At 36.5% G+C, this 22,009-nt stretch overlaps 1 protein-coding gene across 1 annotated transcript in view; it reads right to left on the bottom strand.

Moving 5' to 3' along the window:
• Positions 1–22,009, bottom strand: part of BCKDHB (branched chain keto acid dehydrogenase E1 subunit beta) — a 122,710-nt gene that overhangs the window by 91,904 nt on the left and 8,797 nt on the right. The window contains exons 4-6 of the mRNA XM_082755643.1: positions 10,024–10,157; positions 9,201–9,356; positions 4,729–4,837 (exon numbers count right to left, since the gene is read on the bottom strand). Of these exons, the coding sequence (XP_082611769.1) occupies positions 4,729–4,837; positions 9,201–9,356; positions 10,024–10,157 (399 nt within the window). The remainder of the gene's footprint in view (positions 1–4,728; positions 4,838–9,200; positions 9,357–10,023; positions 10,158–22,009) is intronic.

Here is a 22,009-nt window from a genome sequence, read left to right as displayed (position 1 = left end):
TTCAGCACCAGGCCCAGAGAGACGAGAGTGAGCAGGCAAGATGCTGGGCCAGGGACAGGAGCCAGACAGGAGCTGCAGGTGCCCCTGCTCCACAGGGTCAGCTACTGGAGCAAGTGGGGGTCTTGGCCCCAGCCACTGGTGTGTCCCCCCAAAATCAGGTACTGGCAGGGGGACAGCAGCAAGGGAGCAAGCGAGGTGCTCAGTGCCAGGAGTGGCAGTAACAGGTATTTTACAGGGCCCAGAGCGAATAAAACAAACCTGCAAGTATACAGAAGTTCCTAAGTAAGCATTCACAAAAGAGCTTCTGAGATTTTCTTAGAAGGATTTTCAATTTCAGACCTAAGGTTGCTTAAACTTAGGACCAACATTTAGTCCTCAGCTGCTGGTACTGCTGCTTCTCAGATGCTTGGAACACTAAGATGAAGTGCACGTACTTGGCCATAACACGTGCTTTTCTTGGACTATCCATGGTTAGAGCCTTTAGACTCAGTTACTGCTTTATGTTGTTTTTCATACATTTGTTATACAAACACACACACACATATGCACACATAGAAAATGTGTGTTTGTGTGTGTATATATATTTAGGAACTTATTCAGAGTAGTCACACGGTGCTAATGCAGCACATGTAATGCATCAGCTGTATTTCATTCAAACAAAACTACAGTTCTCATCTGTAACTTCTTATACTCACTATTAACAGCAACCAAAGTTTAAGATGTTAGCTTTAACTCCATCCTGCTCCTTCCTCTTTGTGTTACTAGAGCTCTTGGATATCAGAAGTGTAAGTTAACATGTCACTTTTCAAATGCACTGGAAAATGTTTTCAAGGCGTTCTTACAAAGTTTTTCTTCACATTGAAAATTGCCTTTTCCCCTTGGTTCATTACAGTTGCAATGTGGTGACCCTACTGCAACACTGCTTTGGCATCTACCTTTCTCCCATGGCTGATTAAGTTGAAGACTTCAGGCCTATTCTTGTATCTCCTGTGGGCAAAGCCATGTTTGGATAAAAAATACTCATATAGAAATGAATGGTTATTTTGTAAACATGATTAGTTTTACCTCATGTCTGAATAAGCCCACAAAATATCTGAACAAAAAAATCCATGTTCATTTAGGAAGACATCCAGTTAAGTCCATTATTCCAAAAAATATTTTGAAGTGTCTTTGATAATATTCATTCACAACGCCCATGTGATACTCACAGTGAAATATTTCGTGCTACAACTCTGCTTTACCTTGGAGATGAGACATATGTTTCATAACACCTAAAGAGTATTTATTTTTGTAGAACATCTTTACTGTTATAAAAATATGCACTTGAACATCGAGGAAAACAAACAAACAAACAAACAACTTTGTTATCCACAACCCCCAAACCATACATTATAAGTGGACCTGAAAATACAGTTTGACAGCAATTGGTGGGCGGCTGTTATAGATCACTGGATCAAGTATGCATCAAATGCAACATCACAAGCTTGATTCTGCACAAGAACTTCTGTAAGACACCAAATGACCTGGCACACTGCTCAGAAAGCAACTTCATTTTACACATCCTAAGCTAGATATGTATTCATATCTTCCAGCACTAGTATCCAACAGCAAATTTCAACAACAGCAACAGCATTTTATGTTATTATATGTTTCAGCAACATATTTTGCTTTGTTGATTTATTTTTAAACAAATCATTAGTAACTTCCACAGATGTGAACAAGAGTAGGTACCTTGTGTTTTAAAGACTACCCAACCTTACAGCCTATTTTCAGCTGAAATGTCAAAGATATTAAGCAAAATAACATCTATAGCTATTTAGAGGCCTCATGGGGAGAGAAAAAAATCCATTAGAGTAGCATGATAAAGCTTAAATATCTACATTAATTGTACAGGTAGCAACTACTACTTCACATTATCCCCTGACACCCTATTTCTTTCTAACACAATCCCTACAAACCCAATGTAACATTGGTCATGAAGTCCTCTGCATCAAGTATGTCTACTCACAGGAAGCTAGAAAAAAAATATTTCATTATTCAATATCTTAACCATCATTATGGAAATAAAATCTGTATATCCACAGATATACAGTCTCTAGTTACTGAAACAATCAAGTCTCAGTCTTGAGCGGGACATATTATACTATTTATACCCTGTCTTTCTGCTGAAAGTATACTAACAAAGTGGAAGTTTAAGTAAAGTCAGTAATTTCAAAAAAAAAAAAAATAATAAAAATAAAAAAATAAAGCAGCAGAGCACATCTTATATATTTTTGTCTTCCTTGCTTTGGAATGCTTGTATGTTCCCAACTTTGGGAAGACCCAGTATTTTGAGACAATAATGGAAACATGGAGAATTTAGAAAATAATAGAAAAATATAAAATTTTGAGACAATAATAGAAAGAGACAAGAAATACACAGGTAGCTCAAGCTTACTCTGTGAACACATTTCTGAATCTATACCATCTTCTTTCTCTAACTAGAAAGAACACGGTCATATGGAAAAAAAAATATTTCTACTCAAAACACAAGACAGTTGCATTTTTAAAATCCTTCCTTCCACCATTTATCCTGTTCTTGTTTATCAGGCTTGTGTTTTACTGCTGCTGCATCTGGACCAAATAATCAAGAAAACCCAGGTCCATTTTGAATTAACCAGGCCACTTCATTTCTGTAGTGAAATTACAAGAAACCCTGACCATGGCCAGCAGCACAGAAAGGAATACTCTAAGAGGTTAATTATCTAGGACAAACTCTGGTTCATGCTGATCAAACCTACAACAACAGCTGAACAACCAGGACAATGAATTGATGATGCCAGAAGGAAAGGTTTGGGAGTAGGAGTAGAAGGGGACAGGAGGAAAGGGACACAACATCAGAACCCTTCCACATAATACAGTAACCCTGATTTATGTTGTACAAAAACTATCACAAATTGTCTTAAAGTGAAAGAATAGAAGCTAGTCACAATTTTAACTGTCACATGGTGGCACAAAAGTACTATAAATTTCAGTCTAGATCATTAAACTGAAGTTCTTGGAAAGCTTAAGACAAAAATATAGGTAATGTCTCTGAAAAACAGGCCATGAGAATACAGGGGAAAGTCACCACCTTCCAGATATTGCTAAGATCATCTTGCAGCAATGCTGTGGTTGGTTATGGACCAGCATGTAAACCACAATAACCACTAGAAGCACATCTTCATTCAAGATTTCAATCACCTGAGTCATTTATATTCACTAGAAGACCCAGCAACTGTTTTATAGGTCAACCCTTCATACATAAAAACCTCACTATATTCTCAATAGCTGTGATATTTTTGATGCAAGTCATTCATTCCACTACGAAAGCTAATATTTTAACTTTGCAGTCTGTGATTGTGACTTCTAAGTACCAAAACCAAAGAACAACAGGGATGTTTGAAGATTCTTTTTTGTTCGTTTGTTTGTTTAACTGGACTCTAATAGTGGAGTTCATTTTACAAACAACTTCACCTACATGAGGAGTCAGAGGCATTTATTGCTGAATTACTCTAAGCTTTCGAAACACACTGATCTTAATGTGACACACTTCGGGCTCATCATGTCACTCTAAATATAGTTACACTTTTAAAAATACATTGCTAACTGGAATCCAAGGTCTGTTTCGAAAGCGTAAAAGCAAAGCAGCAGTCTCCCCAGCAAATACTGTATTTGCTCCCAAGTTACCCTGTTCTTTTTTGGTGGCTTTAATGCCTATTTTTTAAATGCTTCCCTTCTTTTTCTTTGGTTTTCTTCTTCACAAAGAGGATAAATTTCCTAAAAATTGTATGCAGTAATGGAAAAGTGTTTAACATTTGGACTTTCACCCAACTTCAGTTCACTCAAAGAGTTAATTTATAAATTGTACTGAAAGATTTAAGAATAGTTGATATACAGAACTATATGACATTAGGAACGACAAAAGTAAATGAAGGCTTGGGTTCTATTTCATTAGTTGCTTACACAGACACTGCCTATCTCCACTTGCAAATTATTATTTTTTTTTTCACTCTACACTCTGTTGTCAGTACAGCTTCTCCAGTCCCAAGGAAGTAACAAATGTACCGTTACAATAAACACATGCACTATAATCTTCAAATTGTTCTTATATGTTATGCATAACGATACGTATAGTGAATAAAACTTCATTCAACCAAAAAGATCGCATGACTGAAACAAAGGAAAAAAGTAACGGCAATCACACTTCCTTCCAAATAACATAAGAAGTTAAGGGGCAGATTTTCTAGACTTTTAGAAACAAAGCACTTCAAAGAAGTTCTAACTTTGTAATAATGGTGATGATGTTTAGCTATTTTGGAAAAATAAAAACAAATCTGGCAATTTATTTTAATATCTAGAGTCACGAAAACAAAAGCAGTTTAACTGTTTCCACAACTCAATATGATATGGGATAATACCTTTTAGTTTTATTTCTCCTTTTTTTAAATACAAGAAAGTACAAAGCACTCTACTTCCAAAGTTCACTAAATATAAATCAGACTAAATATTCATCTTTGTATTCACACTTAGAAATCTTAGCTGGTTTTCATATTTCCTCTCAAAACACAACCCCCCAAACACAGCTAAAGGCGAAACAAGTGCAAATCAAGATTTCTGCTACATTATCAATTTAGATGTGACTATGGAAATACATGTGCAAAATATAAGTGTTGCTTTATAGGAAAACACAGCAATATAAATCTTTACCTGCAGCTCTGTAAAGTATTTTAGGTTCAAAGAATATGCATGGATTTTTGTCCTCTATGCATGAAAGCAGTAGTCCTTTGGCCTGAAGAGGACTCCTTGGAATAACAACCTGCAAAAATATTTTTAAAACAGTTTGTTTAAAGTACAAGTCTCCTACAATCTTTCTCAATATTATACTGAATGTCAGAAAAAAAAATGTAATTACTCGCTTTAAGTAAAACTACGCAACTATTGCACAGCTGTTACAAAGTACATTAACATCGGTACTACCTTACTAACACAACACTTCAAGTTTTCACAGAATCACAGAATTGTAGGGGTTGGAAGGGACCTCAAGAGATCATTGGGTCCAACCCCCCGACAAAGCAAGTTACCTAGAGAATTTTATTTCATTTATTAATGAGGCTTGAATAGTTCCCCTCTACACAATGATTTAAATACTAATTTATTCCACTCAAATAAGGTAGAACTAATTATTAACCATAGCATTTTGAGGTTGAAGGAACAGAAGAAAGCCAGATTCAAAAAAAAACTATTATTTTTATAAACTACTGTTTTAATGTGGATGGATGACAAAAAAAGAAAAAAAAAAAAATCAGTTGAGTGATCCTAAGTTGTTTAGGTAAAGGCTCTTTGGAGCAGGCTGTGAAGGTCTTCAGACTTGGTCCAATAAATTTAAAAAAAATTTTGAAAAGAAAAAAAAAAAAAACACACAAACTACTGTCAAACAAGCAAAACTGTAAGCAAAGACTCTAGATGTAATCTGAATACTTGGAAGGAAAAAATATATTTGTTTTTCCAACAGAAGAGTTAATTATGGATAATCTAAGGAAAAGTTGATTATAATAATGATCAGAAAATCACCAAAATGTCAGTTTAAACGAAAATAAAAGCCAAGAGGGCTTAACTCCCTCAAATCAAAAGGGCCAGCTAAATTACACCTCAGAAATCTCTAAAAGCACGCTCAGGGTCAAGACTACGAGTGAACGTTTTATAACTGTGAAGTATGAAGTGGCAACCTCTGATTGAAAGCATTAGAAAAAAAAACAGCACACACACACAACATGTAACTACAGTTATGTTAACTTAGCACCTAACAAGGAGTTTGCAAGGCTTTAAGAAACTTTGAGAGTAAGAACATTTAAGGATATAAATATAACATAGAAGAGTCAAAACACAAGCCAGATCAGCTATCACCTCAAATTAAGTTGATAAGTGATTTTTCTAAGCAAGTGAGAAGCAATCAATTTGAACACTCAAAAAAATATTTGACGTGGGAAATTGTCAGACTTACAGATGTCTCCAGCACAGCTCCTTCAGGATCATTTTTAGGACAGACTTTATTTACTGTATTCATTTGTGAAATTAAGTCAGAGCATGGAAATGAAATCTATTCGAACGCACTGTCACCACCAATACAGAAAATGATGTCAAAAGCACCAGTTCACATAATGATAAGACGCACATCTACGGACTAAATTTTTTGTTATAAATTTAGAACTCCGCAGTAGAAATTCAGAGAAGGATCTGAATGTATTATTTGCTCAAAGGATAACTAGGATACTATGCAGTACAGTCTTAAAAGACAATCTTGTAGTCAAGAAAGTGTTAGTGCTATTGCAAAAATTGCTGCTAGAAAGTCAGTTGGAATACTTCATGACTACATCAACAGTTTTGAAAGAAAATGAATCAAAACAGATGCCAAAAAACCTTCGGAAATTGTTTAACGTCTCTTTGATAGTGTGATTTGTTTAGTCTAAAAAGAAACAATGACTAAAGAGAAAACAATTGCTCTTAGCACATGAAAGAGAAGATGAAGGACAGATAAGTTAAGGCTACAAGTTAAGAAGAAATTTAGGCTGGAACCAAAAAAGAAAGCTTCTAGCTGTGATGGCAAAGATCCTGGTGCAGTCTTCCAATGGAAAAGAAAGTCATTACAATAATTTAAGACAGTTGTATGCATTAAGACATACCTCCTTACAACAGCAGACAAGATAAAATGATCTAACAATGTCCTCCTCACTTCAACAAGCCTTGTTGTAAGCACTAATGATTACAGTCCTTCTCTTGAACAGCCCAAGACATACAAACCCTCTTTTGCTTAGGAAAACTAAACCTCAGCTTTCACTTAAGAAAAACAGAGTAGAAAAATCTTCAGTCAGTAATCAACCGCTGAGCTTAGTAAGTGGGTAGTTTTGGAAACCATCCTCCCCATAGGTATCTCCTACCCTCCTCAGCTTGTAATACGTGGCCTTGATTTTGACAAAATATGCACAGACACAGGACTTCTGCAAGTACATCTGGACCAAAGTTTCGTTTGCATTGCTGGATTTATACATTAAGGGCTGGATTTTTGTTCATTAAAAAAAAAAAAAAAATGCCTGAACCTTTGATGCTAAAAGCTTTCACTGAGTAATATTGATATTATACTAGCACATTTATATGAAATAGAGATAGGTTTCAATTTCAGCAAAGAAGCTGTACTCATTTCAAACATTATTAACTGCATTAATGAACAGCTTTACAAAAAAAATTAAAGGAGCAACATTGTTTTCACAAAGATACAAAATTCAAGAGTCTAGTACACTTCTGTGTGCATCCAAAATTCATATATTGTTCCACCAATTCCACAGAATTTAGTACGCCCTTTAACTGAGATGGCCACAATGTATTTTAGCACATTACCCACGGAACTTCTGCCCTGGGCTCCTTCAGGCTCTTCAACAACTCCGAATTCCCCTCATTCCCTGTGGCTACTTCCCAACCCCACTTCCCATCACTTCTTCTCAGTAGTATTTGCAAAACACACAGCAGCATATTTACATGAATTTACTTCATCCTTGGTATAGCTATACAGTTTATGATGTTGATCTGGAAGGGTATTTTCCTTACATACATTTACACTTAAAGAAGAAAATAAAGAAAAGAAAAAGAAGGAAGATCAAAGATGAGAGAAGAGAATGAAATTATTATTCAGAAGACTAAACACAGTAGTATTAGATTGCACTGAACTTGAAAGGGGTTTTAATCAACAGACTACAAAACCTAAGCACTTTGTTCAATATGAAGATTTGAGATCAACCAACAAAGACCACCATATATTAGACACTTTCTAAGATTAAGATACTGATGCCAGGTCTACATTCTTCTTCTATGCCATAATAAACTACTCTAGTTTTTGAACAAGCTCGAGAAACCCTTTGATTCAATTACCTGGAAAGAGACTTTGTAGTTTACTTTTGTCTATATAGGGAAAAATTTTCAAGTTTAGTATACAAACACCTCAAAGAAAAAAGATGTATTCCTTTTCCCAAATATCATGAAAAAAAACGTGAATAACATGCCATAAAGTGTGAATAATACAAGCTCTTATTTAATTAAAGAGAAGCAAGTAGAAATGGCCTCCCTATTAAAAAAAAAAAAAAAAAAAAAAAAAAAAAAAAAAGTCATATCTGACATTTTGGAACACAGAAATAATATTAAGGCAAAAGTTTAAACAAAATATAAACAATGAATATGTGTTTCCAGCATACAAATACAAATACTTTGCTTAAGACCTTCACATTAATCAAGCTGTGAGTCATTTCTTAATGGACTGGATGCCAGTTAATCCAAAAGTACAAGTCCATAGACACCGAATTTACTCAGAAAAAAATGAGAACTGGCAAACAGTACTTGATTAATCAGAGATTAACAGACCCGTCCCCTCTATCTTCACCAGGAAACTTATCTATCAAAATGCTAGAAGAAATCAACATTCAAGATACACCACTTTCTTATGTTGAAAGCTTGCCCCGATTTATCATCCGCAGAGTCATAGAATGGCTGAGGTGGGCAGGGCCCTCTCGAGGCCATCTGCTCCAACCCCTGCTCCAGCAGGACCACCCAGAGCAGGCTGCCCAGGACCAAGTGGCTTTTGAATGTCCCCAAGCAGGGAGACTCTACCACCTCTCTGAGCAACCTAAGCCAGTGCTCAGTCACCCACCCACACAGTGAAGTGTTTCCTGACACTCAGAGGGAACCTCCTGTGTTTCAATTTGCACTAAATATCTCTTGTCCTGTCACTGTCATTCATATGAATCAACTTTATAATGCGCTTCAATGACAGATGCAGAGAGAGGGAAAAAAAAAAAAAAAAAAAAAAAAAGGAAAGCCCTATTTGTTAGTTTTTAATTTCTGTACAATGCTAGACACCAAACAAATGCAGAATATATGCTTTTGGTGCAAAAAGCACACACACAAAATGCTACTTCTGCTGAAGTTTGTTTCTATTATGGTTACAAATTCTTAAACTCTTAATACAGTTTAAGCTTTATAAATAGCAGACTTCTAACAGTACTTAATTAGCATATTCAGATTTTTTGCTGTGTCTTCTTACTTCCATCCTCCTTTGCCTGCCTGCACTCAGACTCATTAGTCTGGTTACTCTGATTCATTCAAAATCAATCTTTGTCAAATGTGAATTACCGTACCTTTATTCCTGGACAATGAGCAAAAAAAGCTTCTGGACTCTGAGAGTGATACAGTGCACCGTGACCCACACAACCCCAGGGGGCTCTGATGGTGAGGCTGCCACAATTAAACAGATCTCCCGAGCGGTAACGGTATTTTGCTGCTTCGTTAACAATCTGGAAAGGAAAACAAAACAAAATCCTTTCCATTTACAAAAGTAGCATCCAATACCCTTAGTTGCATATCATTAAACATCTACAATGCAGGAGATGTAAATACATCATCATCTCCATGCTCCAATTCACAGAACCAAATTAGAAGCAAAAGATTCCTCTAAGTCAGTAGAAAGGCAAACATTTTCCAAGGCAAGCAATCCAGTAATTTAGCGTGTTCAAGCTAAATGCCCAGACCTCAAGGGTAGCCATATAGCCCCATTATTTCCCCATTCCCAGACAGTCCATCAGCCCCATTTAAACTTGTGGTTTATCATGTGATCACGCTGCAATCACACAGAGAAGTGAGAGATGGTGTGGGGAAGACACAGCTGGGGAATTTAAAAGCTGCTTAAGTCAACATGGCTACAAAACCAATAATAAAATCAAAGACAGACATTTGCTTCAAACCACATCTTTAATTTACATTAGTTAATCAGGACTTCAACCTGGCCCTGGTATCTTCCTGTTTATTTAAAGTATGCATAAATATTAGTAATACATCTGTGGATATTTTTGCAAATATATATATATATATATATTTAAAACAATATAAATGTGAACAGAAGAATAATTTAAACATAAAGCCACAACATTTCATTTTACTTCATTCAAATCTCTAAATACTAACCTGATCAAATGCTGGAAAAATATAATCTGCAAACTGAATTTCTGCGATGGCCGTAGCACCTGCAACAGCAACTCCAATACCAAATCCAACAATTCCTTGCTCACACAAGGGCGTATTGAAAACTCTATCTTTACCTATAAAACAAGAACAATTTCTTTAATACACTGGTTCTAAGTGGAAAACCTAGCCCCAGAAATACTCAAGTTATAAACAAATCCTCTTCAATTAAGCACATGGCTCTTTAGATGGGCTTTTTAAGTGTAGCAATCATAAACATCCATTACAGATAAGAATACTTTAATTTGTAACTGCTCAGAGGAAGACAGGGAGAAACAAAATGCAAGATAAAAACAGTTTAAGTAATTTACAATATTCTTATTAGCACTTCAAGGAAAATAATTTGTTCTGATGTAGATACAGATAAATGTGCATAGCCATGTTTATACAGGAGGTATAAAAAATACTTACAAGCATTAAGAAAGCTTACAGTACAGAAGTGTTCCGTCAAATGTTTGTTTTTTAATCCAGGCAGTCAAAATGATCTGTCCATACTCAAATGTACATGGCTGTACAAAGGCATTTATCGAGAGTATACTCCCAACAATCCCCACAAGCAGAGCCCAGTCTAACCACCCTTTGGAAGATAAGACCACATTTCCTAAATAACTTGGTTCATCTCCAAGGCAAGAGGAAAAAAAAAAAAAAAAAGGCTGTTTCTGCTGTTGAAGGCATAAGACAAAATCAATATTCTGTTTTGTATCCACCCTGTAAGAGTGCAAAAAGTCATTTTAACTCTGATGTATTTCTGTGCTATGCCAGTTTCAGATTCCAAATATGCATCAACTAATGGGTAAATATGAAATTGTTCATTTCATTAAATTAAAAACAAGGAGGAGGAGAGACGAAACACCATTAAAATTTCTTCTATGAGATATATGTAAAAGTATTTGCTAGAAGTACCATACTCTCTCAGATGACCAACAAGAGAACCTAGTGATGCTATTAGATTTTCCTTTTAGAGCACTGGGAGATGGACAGCAGGTTTCCACAAGAGCGCATTGTGCATGAATATGCCAAGACTTCAAACTGGATGGAAAAAAAATTGAGCAAGGAGAACATCAGTGGCTATGGAGTAAATTAAACAGTAGCTTGCTAACCACTAAACAAGTAACTAATAAAAGAAAGATTAATGAATTAATAGTTAGGAAATATTATTACTCTGAAAACTCCTAGTTTCAATAGTTGTAACTTAATAAACTGGAGAAAGGGAAGCTAACAGGAGGGTTCGGAAACGGATGATAGAAGCAGAACCACTACCCACAGCTGTATTTATGATACAGGAAGGCATGTTTAACAAATCTTTCATATATGTGTTTTTCATCTTCACACATCACCCAGCATAGCACTGTCACTGCTCATGCATTGTCCGTGTGCTCTACATGGTGAGTTTCATACTTCAAGGGTTACTTTGCTTTGGTGTTTGACAGATGAGGAATTAGTTTTTGGCTCTCCCTCTGCATTTCTCTCTCTCTCACCCCAACAGGAACATTAAAAGGTAATTAAGGTAAGTTTTTGTTGTTGTTGTTGTTGTTGTTTTTTTTAAATGCCATCCAATGATATTAGAACATTGGCAGTGTCAGTGAGGCTATGCAAGTCATCATCACATGTACAAAGGGCTATCACAATTTCAGGACACTCCACAATTTTCTAAACAAAACAGAAGAAACTTTGAAGCACCTTAAAAATTGTCTTTTTTGAGGGAAAGTGCTTTTTCTGAAATTAGTGATTTTGAACTTCCATGACTTTGACTTATTTCTTACAAATCTGTGTTTGAAACAGATCCCTGTGATCTTTTAAGACACATGTACTGCTTCTTGTTTATAAATTAATTTCCTAGAAGTTTCTAGCTTTCATTTCTTGGGACTTGTATGGACTTTCTTAGTATTGCCATTCCTACAGAAGATGGGAAGAATGTTACCACAGCTAGCTCGGCGATTAAAATTTCATTCCAAATATTTCAAAAGCTATGCTATAATTTTGTTAAAGTTATTTTTGCTGTCTGGATGCCAAACACCCATCCAGTATTATCCCAATCAACTCTGAATCAGAGCAGAGTGCCCTGCAGATCTCAGAACATTTCACAAGTGGGAAGACCAACTAGCTCTCATATCCAAGATTTATGAGCAAGCTGATCTAAGTAATTTCCAGATGTGGGTCATCTGTACTTCATTTCACAGCTCCTGGAAAAAACAGTAATAAATGATCGCTGCAGGTAATAATCTCAAAAGTTGTTCAGCCTGAAAATAGCATAGGAAGTCTGAATGGCAGTACCTCCATAGCACTGCCATTTATTGTTGCTGGGCATTTATTTTACTAGTGTGCCTCAGTAACATGACTAGCCTGCCTATTTTTATTCTTCCTTTACTAGAACTACCAATTTGTCTGTCGATATCACTACATAAAAACATCTCCGGCCCAAAAAGGTTCCCAGAGAAAAAGAGAATATTCTGGGAAATCCAGAAGTGGGGAAGATTCTCATAGAAGACGTAGCTTGTTTTTATTATCTTCAATTATAGTCATTTCCCATAGATGTCAATCATTTCTTGGCTTTACTGCTGAGAAATTTAACAAAAAGAAAAAAAAAAAGTTCCAAATTCAAACAGGAATTGTGTCTTCCTTTAAAAGCTGACAAAAGGGGAAAGTTTCAGTCACATCAGTCCTTTCCTCTTCCTATATAGAATAAGGGCTTCCAGGGCTATTTAGCCCCATTTCTGCAGAACACAAAAATAATCCATAGGGCAGAGAAGGAAAATAGTGCCATGAGAAGAAATTCTGTAACTAGAACATAAGATGATTTTTGAAACTAGGGTGACCACACACTGTACAAGTTGTCCTCGATTCCTCCCCTGACAGGCATCGCGGCCTTCGCCTTGCTCAGATATGCCATAGATATCAATACCACCTGTAGCGGCCTTGGCAATCCAGGCTGCCATTTAACATCAACATTTTTATTTTTCAGGACCTGTAGAACCCAATGATCAGCCAGCTTTCTTTAGCCTAAGTAATTTTTAGCCAGGAAAAAGGAACATGAAGCACCTATACAAATGCATATTTGCCCCCAGGCCTCATCACTGCAAGGAAGCCCTGCTTCACACGCAGCCTCCAGAGCTGTCCCCGGACCCACATCCATCTGCAACAGCTGACAAACATCTCTCCCCCTCTTCCGTATTCAGTCTAGCATGCCTTGAATTTGACATTTTATTTCCCTTCTTTCACTGATGCGTTCAATGGTGTTTTGTTTGTTTAATTTAAAACAACTCATATTTTACCAAGCTAGGAATGCATGAACATTACCAAGACATAATTATACTTCCCTCCTTCATAGAAGTCTATTGGCAGCTAAATGCATTTCACTTTTATTCACTCACATGGCATTTTGATCATATACAGACAAACGGAAATCTCCAAAATGTTGTAGGTTTTGTTTGTTTGTTTGTTTTGTTTTAATTCACTGCATTTCATGGGAGCCTGAAAACCAGTATAACAGTAAGTAGCTGGGGAAGGGATGGTTAGGACATAGTTTGCATTTCAACTTCTTGTTCTTCTGAAGTATACTATTCCATTTGGTCACGATTCCTCTCTCTCAAACACCACGCTGAAAGACAAGTCATGGACACAGCACAGATCGGAGGATAACACAGGCTGGCAATGTGTACAGTCACATAAGAAAGTTAACAGACTGCTGAGAATTGCCCTGGAAAAGTCAAATCATGCAAAGCTTACCTAACCTTATTACTTAAGAATGGATTTTTCAAAGTACACTGAAATAGCCTCATGTATTGGTTCTATTAAAAAAATATATATCGCCCTCAAATTTAAATGGATTTGAACAACCTTGTAAAATTAGTTTTCAAGTAGTACTTTATAAGAACTTCAAAAATAATTGTTTAATATCAATTTTGGGGAGATGAATGAATTTAAAAGCATTTTAGGTCTACCACACTAATATTCCTTTCTGTGATTCTGAATATAAAAGACATCCCAATAAAACTGCTGAAAATATTTTGAGATACTAAATTAGAGGCAGTATGCTGCTATCAATGGAGTACAATAAATCAAGTGAGAATCAGTGAAAGCAAATATGAAATATACCATGACAGTTATAACATGGGTAGCCTGAACCACCTCGTCTGGGCTTTCAGAACTAAAGGCACTATAGTACCCTGAGGTACTATAGCTTAAAGCAGTAAAGACAGAGTCAGGTAATTCTCAATGAATAAGATTCATTACTCAGTAATGTTTTCTATTTAAGATGTAAAACAATAATACTGACCCCTTCTTACAAGCAAAGCCTAAAAAACTCCTTTTCATTAGATGGGAAAACAAGCCTTGGATAGGGTTTCAGTAAGTATTTCTTTTACATAAAAGCTAGCGTTTTAAGATTAAAGATATACACATTGTTAGGATAAAACAAATTTACTAATTTCCCTGAACACTAAAACTTTTATGGTATGGCTTTAGCCTCTTGTTTGTATATATGCAATAAGAAAATCATTAATAAAAGTAATACAAAAAAATTAAACACTGAAAATTTAAACCCTATGTATTTTTACCTATTTTTCAAATGTGAAAAGGACATCATTTTGATGAAGTCATTCTTATCAACCTTGGCAAACCATTCACTCAGCTGAAATCTAACTCAAACAAATAAGCCAGAGATACTTTGTCATTCCATATTTCATTTCTATATCTATGAAGAAACATTTCCTAAATGTACCCTTCCCCTATTACTTGCGTCAGCCAAGTAGCTCAGAACAAATGAGCGCAGACTCAGCAAGCTGGCTTTTCACTACAGGTGGCAGTAATACCTCTGCATTATCTGAACTCACGTGCGTCAGCCTCTGCAGACAGACATTATGCCTTTGTCCACTTTAATCAACCTGCCCAGATTGATCAGCAACCCGACTTTCAGCCATCCGAACATGTTGGTGCCCTTATTCGTGCAGTTAAACAAGATGGCACACAGGACTATGCGAAAAATGGATGCTTATCCTCATGTCTCCATCCCAACAACTCAGAAAGATTGTATGTGTGTTAAGAAAGTGAATAAATACACAGTAGGTAAATCTGAAAAGATTAAATACTGAGGAAAAAAAAAAAAGCAGTAGCTGACTAAAAGCCATTTTTTATAAACGATTCCTTCTTCCCCCTCTGAACTATTTTTATTTGAATAAAAACAAGACTGGTCTGTGTGATTTTTGGAACAAAGAGTTAAGCACCTCACAAATGTTCAAATTACCACTGATCCTCTGCCTAAGGGGCAACAGCTTTAACTCAGTTTTACAGTCATCTTCTCCTCCAAGAGGGAAGTTTCATAGCAACCTAACAGAACACATGTTTACAGGCATATGTAGTCGATTATTATGCATTAATGTTTTGGCCTGCTTCTTCTTTATTTATTCCAAGCTGTCAGGAAAAAAGTATTTCAGCTTTCAGTATCTGCAATGAAACATGTTCCGGTCTTAATTTATCTCCAAAAATGAGTTGTTCAAACAGTATAAAATCTTCTATATACTAACACATCACCCAAGGCTCCAGCTCTCTCCAGCCTTTTGCTCTGTAAGAGCTTATGTTGGAAGATTTGGGTGAGTTGGGTAGCACTGTTGATTTACTTAAAGGCATTTGTTTATTAAGATACTTGTACATCACTTTTGTTTAAATAAAAGCATCTTAAAATAAATAAATAAATCAGCAATCTATACAGGCACTGTATAGATTTGTATAGATCATTTGTCCCTGTGATCTCTCTCAGTAACTTCCATTAAAAATACCCATTAGAAGTCAAATAAAAGAATCCAACAAGCTAAATATATTCTGTCTTTAAGTGCAACAATCTTAGATGCACAAGGGAAAATAAAGGGCTGGAAAGACAAGGAAATCCCAGCAGACTAGCTTCTTGGCAGTTATTCACTGGGGAGATTGTGTAGAAAATTCAGGTAGAAAGAATCGACTTCCAATCAATTGTGCCCTTGGAGAACTATTATAATCCTAGAATATCTAGGACTCCTTGTAGATGTACATCTACTAAATCTATTCTTTACTGTAATTTAACACAATCTGTCCAACCTTTAGATTTTGCTAGTCCCAAGACTCAGGTGAAAGAAAAATTCATTTGAATTTTGACTAATTAGCAGCTAATTCCATGGCGGTTTTCCATCCCTTTCATTAAATAATCCAAGAAGTCATGTTTTGGCAATCAGACACAGCTCAGACCAAAAAAAAAGACATTTCACAAAACTGTGAGCGATGGAAGAATGGGTCAGAAAGGAAATTTGCACGCAGTAAAATACATTATCTGCTCCTTCCTCTGGCGTTGCAAAATCTGCTATAGCACTCTACTTTGCAATGACAGCCCAACTTCCTCCACACAAAAGTTTTACTATTTACTACTGCCAAGTGAGAAATAAGTCTTCATACATGGTTTCACGTTTACAGGAATTTCAGTTAAGCTTCACTTGGGAAAAAAAAAAAAATCACTTAGTTTAAAAAAAAAAAAAATCTTTTTCTGAAGCAGTAATGACCACAGTGCTGCCCAAACAAAAGGATACCCATCTTCACAGGTAGCTGCGAAGAACGAACGAACTAAGGGATTCCTATTCCAGGTCAATCCAGATTTCTTTTGCCCCACTGAATAACCAACACCTCTGAAAAGTACTTCAAGTAACAGCTGAAGAGTAAGATTTTCCTTTCAAGTCCTCTCTGATTTCTATTTCCAAGGCATTCATACACGTGAATAGACCTGAATATTGGAAGTAGCAGCTCTAGTTCAAATTGTTCTCAACATGATGTTTTCTCACTCAAGATGGTACATTTTTCTTCCAAGTGCTCCATACACACAAACTGTATTTTCATCTCCTCTCCCCAAGACTCCCTTACAAGAAAAGCATGTTTATTGTATATTCTTTTAATCCTCAAAGAACCTAAACAATATCAGACTTGGGAGAACTACTGGAGCGTAAAGAAAATGTTACTACGGATGGGGAACAGCCTCCTCAGTCATATTATTATAATCTTATACTATTCTTACCAAGTCTTATCATCTGCCCAGTAACTAAACTGAAAGTGCAATGAAAAGAAACTTTCTAGTAAAACTTTGTAAATTTTAAAGTTGTTCCTAACACGAACATAACGTTAACCATTAAGTTAATTGTCAGGTTTACAGCTCTCTGGATGAGGGAAGACCCAGGAAAATTTATTTATTAACAGCTCTACCTACCCAAAGCACACAGGGTAAACTTGTTTTTCTGTCCCTCTCCCCCGCATCAGATTTCCTGCCATTTGTGACAAACTAGCATCCCACCAACAGCTAAGGAGTAAAGGAAAAATGACAAAATATATTATCTAATTATCAGCAGGCAAGTGGGAAAAGGAGAGGTCAGGGAGGTTAATGCAAAGCTTTTGCATCAACTTCAAATGGCCAGCAAATTTATATGCCACTTAATCCTTCCATAATAGAAAAGCAGCCAAGCTTTTCAGAAGGGGGGGCAAGATTGGACTCTTTTCAGGTACACAGTGATTAGTGAAACAAAGATGCAAAAAGGGAAAATGATTATATATGTGGGGAAAAAAAAAAAAAATCACTCTGATGGTAGCCAAATGCTGGAACAGGCTGCCCAGAGTGATCATATAAGCTCCTTCCTGGGCCATATCCCAATCTCACCTGAACAAGACCAGCAGCAACCTACACTGACTCTACTTTGATTATCTGTTTGGAGCAGATGACCTTCAAGGACTCTTCCTTCCAACCCTTATTATTCTATGGTTCATTAGTGGCCCCAAGCAAGGCTACATGCTGACTGCCCAAACTTCTTATGTCTGCACCTGCCCTGCTGATGGAAGCACTTCATGATGCTGATAAAATAGCACTGATTCAGCTCCACGCTGTTCGAAAAATGTTCTATCAGCAGCTCACATCAAGGCAGCAGATTTACTCGTCAGAACTGATGTTTGTTGATGACTGTGCAGGTAGCCAATTCCTGATCCCACATTCTGCTCGTCTGGCTCATACACCAAGTTATACCAGCCTAAAGAAAAATGCACTGTGCCTAACCACACCGCGGCATTTGTCTGCTCCACCAGCAGTAACAATCCTTGCTCACCCACCAAAAATTTTTGCTGTGAGAAGCACGCTTGCAGAAAAGCATAACTGACTTGAGAGACTTGCAAAGCTATACCAGATGACAGAATACTCACTTGCAAAAAATAAGCTCTAAAATCAACATCTACCAAACATTTATATATAGGTGTAACCTATTGTATATCAGCTTTATTTGAGAAGTCCCATGCATTTTCAGAGGACCTGCAACATTACCTGACATGACAAGTTATCCAATAGGAAAAAGCTAAGAATTAAAATATGGTAATGAAAACTCTGCTGTAACAAGCTGGGTAAACTATCTAGATGACAAACCAAGGAAGAAGCAAAACTGTAATAAATACAAGGCAGCCTCTCCCACACTCATTAGTATCAGTAGCGTAGAAATATTTTATGAAAGTTTGAAAGCATGTTGCCTCTACCCTAGGTTGTGATGCAACTGTTCTCAACCCAACAGCAGAGATTTAATGCTGATAAATAGTAATCAGGAGTACTGAATGACCAGTCATCTGCAGTAACGAAAAACAGGTTATCTCACAGGTAATGCAAAGCATGTGCATGAGAAATATCAATGAACTGATCTATAACTGGTGCTTCCATATGAGAGTGAAAAATCCTTGCCAGACAAGGATTCAATGTTTCTACAAATTAACAGAAAGATTTTTCTAGATTTTCTATAATGAATTGGCAGTGTGTTATGTCAGTCTAGTCACTAGAAGATGAGATCAAATCAAGTTAAATTAAGTTTAACCTGCTCCTCAAAGTGCTTCTGTCACAAAGGTGCTTAGACATTTGACTGGACTCACAGGCAGTGGTCTTGAGCAGTTTGACCCTTCCATGCTTCTAACAAATTACATGAAAGAAAACTCAAAGTGTTGCACCCCCAGTAATAAAGGCTGCAGCACCTTCTTAAACTGAAGCGGTGATAATTACCGCACTCTCATCACCAACCACAGAGGCAGAAAAAACAGTAAATCAGTCCCACGTGATGAGTACAAATGAAACAGAAGTCGGACTGATCACAGGACCAACCAAGGAAACCGAGAATCACGTAACTCCACTTAAGGAATAGTAAAGGCATCAGGACTGACACCTGAGACATGGCCAAAAAAAATATGCAGGAAGAGCTGGTATCGATACAGACTGCAAATACTAGTTACGTCCATAAAATCCATCTTGCATTGTTGACGAGTGAAGTTTCATCCTCCTTGACACGGTATTGCTCCAATATGATTTTTAAACATTTCAGTGCAAGTATTCTATGAAGTGGAAAATTCCATCTTGATGGAGTTCAGCAGCAGTGCGTACTTTTTGCCCAGAAACGTATCTTGAGATATCTTAAAAATGTGTTAGAATAGCTTTCTTACAACTTGATATTGAGCCCAGAGCTCTTATTAAAAAGTATATCCTTATCTCTCCCTCGGATTTACAACATATAAAGCGAATCACAATAAAAATTAGCGAGTCTCTGACAAAACATTCATTGTTTTCACAATCTGAACGCTATCAGAACAATTTAAAAAATTAAAAGCAAAGCTAAAAACAAAATATTCAGCTCTGACCTTTATTTCTTTATATCAATATCCCATCAATATACAGTGTAAAAGTACATACTACACCGTACCAAATTCTCAAATATATTTTCTTTTCCTAGTTGTAAATCTTAAGAAAAGAATTGGCTATTTAAGATGAAAATGAACAAAATGTACTATTGTGTAATGAGTCTGGAACACGTTCTCCAGATGTTACTGTTCAAAGACATTGTTATAAATCAGAACAAAATCCCAAATTTGCCAAACTGCTCTGGACGAACCAGGCAAAAAAAAAAAAAAAAAAAAAAGCTGCAGAATTATCTGCTTAAATCTATCCACAATGATACAAGGATAACCAAACTCCAGACTTCCTAGATTTTACTCAATCTATGTATACCAACCAGTCATTTTTAACTCTGAATAAAATTTTCCACCCTCAGCTTAAGTCTGACACATCAAAAATACCCAACTGCTTCATTCAGCCACATGCACTATGTCAGTAAGGACAAGAACTAACATAAAAGAGGTAGCAGAGTGCTTCTTCAATAACCTTGCAGTCTGCTTCTGAGGCAAAAAAAAAAAAAAAAAAAACCATTCAATATCCATCTCTTTATACAATAACCCCCAACCACATTTCTCATGCTACTTTAGCTTGAGTTTTTCTCTTCACTGTAACAGCTTATTGCTATGTTCTTACAGGATGCAGAAGGCCCCATGATTATTGATTAAAAGAAACTCACAGAAAAAAAAAAATAGAGCACCTCCCCACCAGCTACAAGAATATCCAACCAGTAGCAGCTTGCAGGAGGCATTAATGCACCACGCTACTTGCCATAACCAGCCTATTCCTGCTGTTTTCAGCTACTTTCTGACCATGCAATGCAATGCCTGGCACCATGAGCACAGACCCAGAACCTCCACTGACAGATCTCCACTCCCTGGGCAGTAACATGCTGTGATGTCTCCACAATAACCAACTGCCTGAAATGACTAACAAAAAAAAATCAGTCACAATAAAAACATTTCATTTTATGGATTTTGGAGGCACACTACAAGAATTTAAAATAAATAAATTTATATCTACCTCTATTTGCTCAGCTTCAGGAGCATGAAATAGTGGAAGAACCTTCTAAAAGCTGTCAGGACATTAAACAATTTCTAAAGCATATTCTATCCTTAGCCAAGAAACTTCAGCAAATACCATAAGAACCTGGGGTCAGCTTTATCTTCTCATCCAGATTTTCCCCATAGGTATTTCATTTAAACACAGTTTGCCTTCAGTGTGTTTTTGCAGCTCATAAGCTCATAAAAATATTTTGTGTCTAAGTAAAAGCTTTTCTCCTAAGAATGACTACCACAATTTTAGAAATGCTGGCATGTCTTGGGCATGGTGCGGTACAGCCATCTCCAGGGCCAGATAAACAAAACCTCCTGAAATATTTTGCTGGACTATAAACAAACCATTCATTTACTGAGAATGAAGTGTTCCCTGAAAACTCACCCAGAAGCTTACACCTTAGACACCAGATCTGCAGAATAACATCCCGGGATTACAGTGGGTCAGACACTGGAAACAAACAGCAGTGCTGCAGGACAAGCTAGCATTATCACGAGATGTATCAACAGAAAGCTGTAAGCAATCCTGTTTTTCTCGGTAAGACCCAAGCAGAGTAAGGTATTCAGTTTTGGATGGTCCGTATCATTCAGTGGCAGCAACCAGAATGCAGAGAAGATCTACCAATAAGAAAAAGCTTTGAACTGTAAGAATAATCCTGCACTGGGACAGTGTGTGTAGGGAAGCCACAGAATCTCCATCACTGAAGGCTAAAACCAGCCTTGGCACTTAGATCGTCCCAAAGCATACCCTGTCCTTCAGGGATCCAATTCTGTAAGGCAGGCAGAAAGTAGAGGAAAACAAATATGGAAGTGATAAATAAAATCACTTTTAAAGCATCCAGCCGATTACGAATGATGTGGCTAGGTCATCCTCACATAAGGATGTTATTTTCTTTCTATAACTGTGGTTTCATATGCAGTTAAGTCACTTGCTGTTTGATGTGTCTGAAATTTTCCACAGGGGAAATCTTTGATTCAACTCCCCCTGTGCCCATGGGATTCAATACAAGTACTATTCCTTTGCTTGATTTTATTTTTCTTCTGCAATTTTCCAATTTGCAAGAAAATACCCTGGACAAATTGAAAAGACACAAATCACTGTTTACAATCTTTTCTCCTATTCATTTCACAATATTTTATTTTTTAAGTCTGGTTTGGATGAAAAAAATCTACAAACTTTATT

The sequence above is a fragment of the Aythya marila genome (genome assembly GCF_965140915.1).
Source record: "Aythya marila genome assembly, chromosome: 3".
Classification (NCBI taxonomy): domain Eukaryota; kingdom Metazoa; phylum Chordata; class Aves; order Anseriformes; family Anatidae; genus Aythya; species Aythya marila.
The sequence above is the reverse complement of the archived record's forward strand: the minus strand, read 5'-3'. Positions and strand labels throughout refer to the sequence as shown.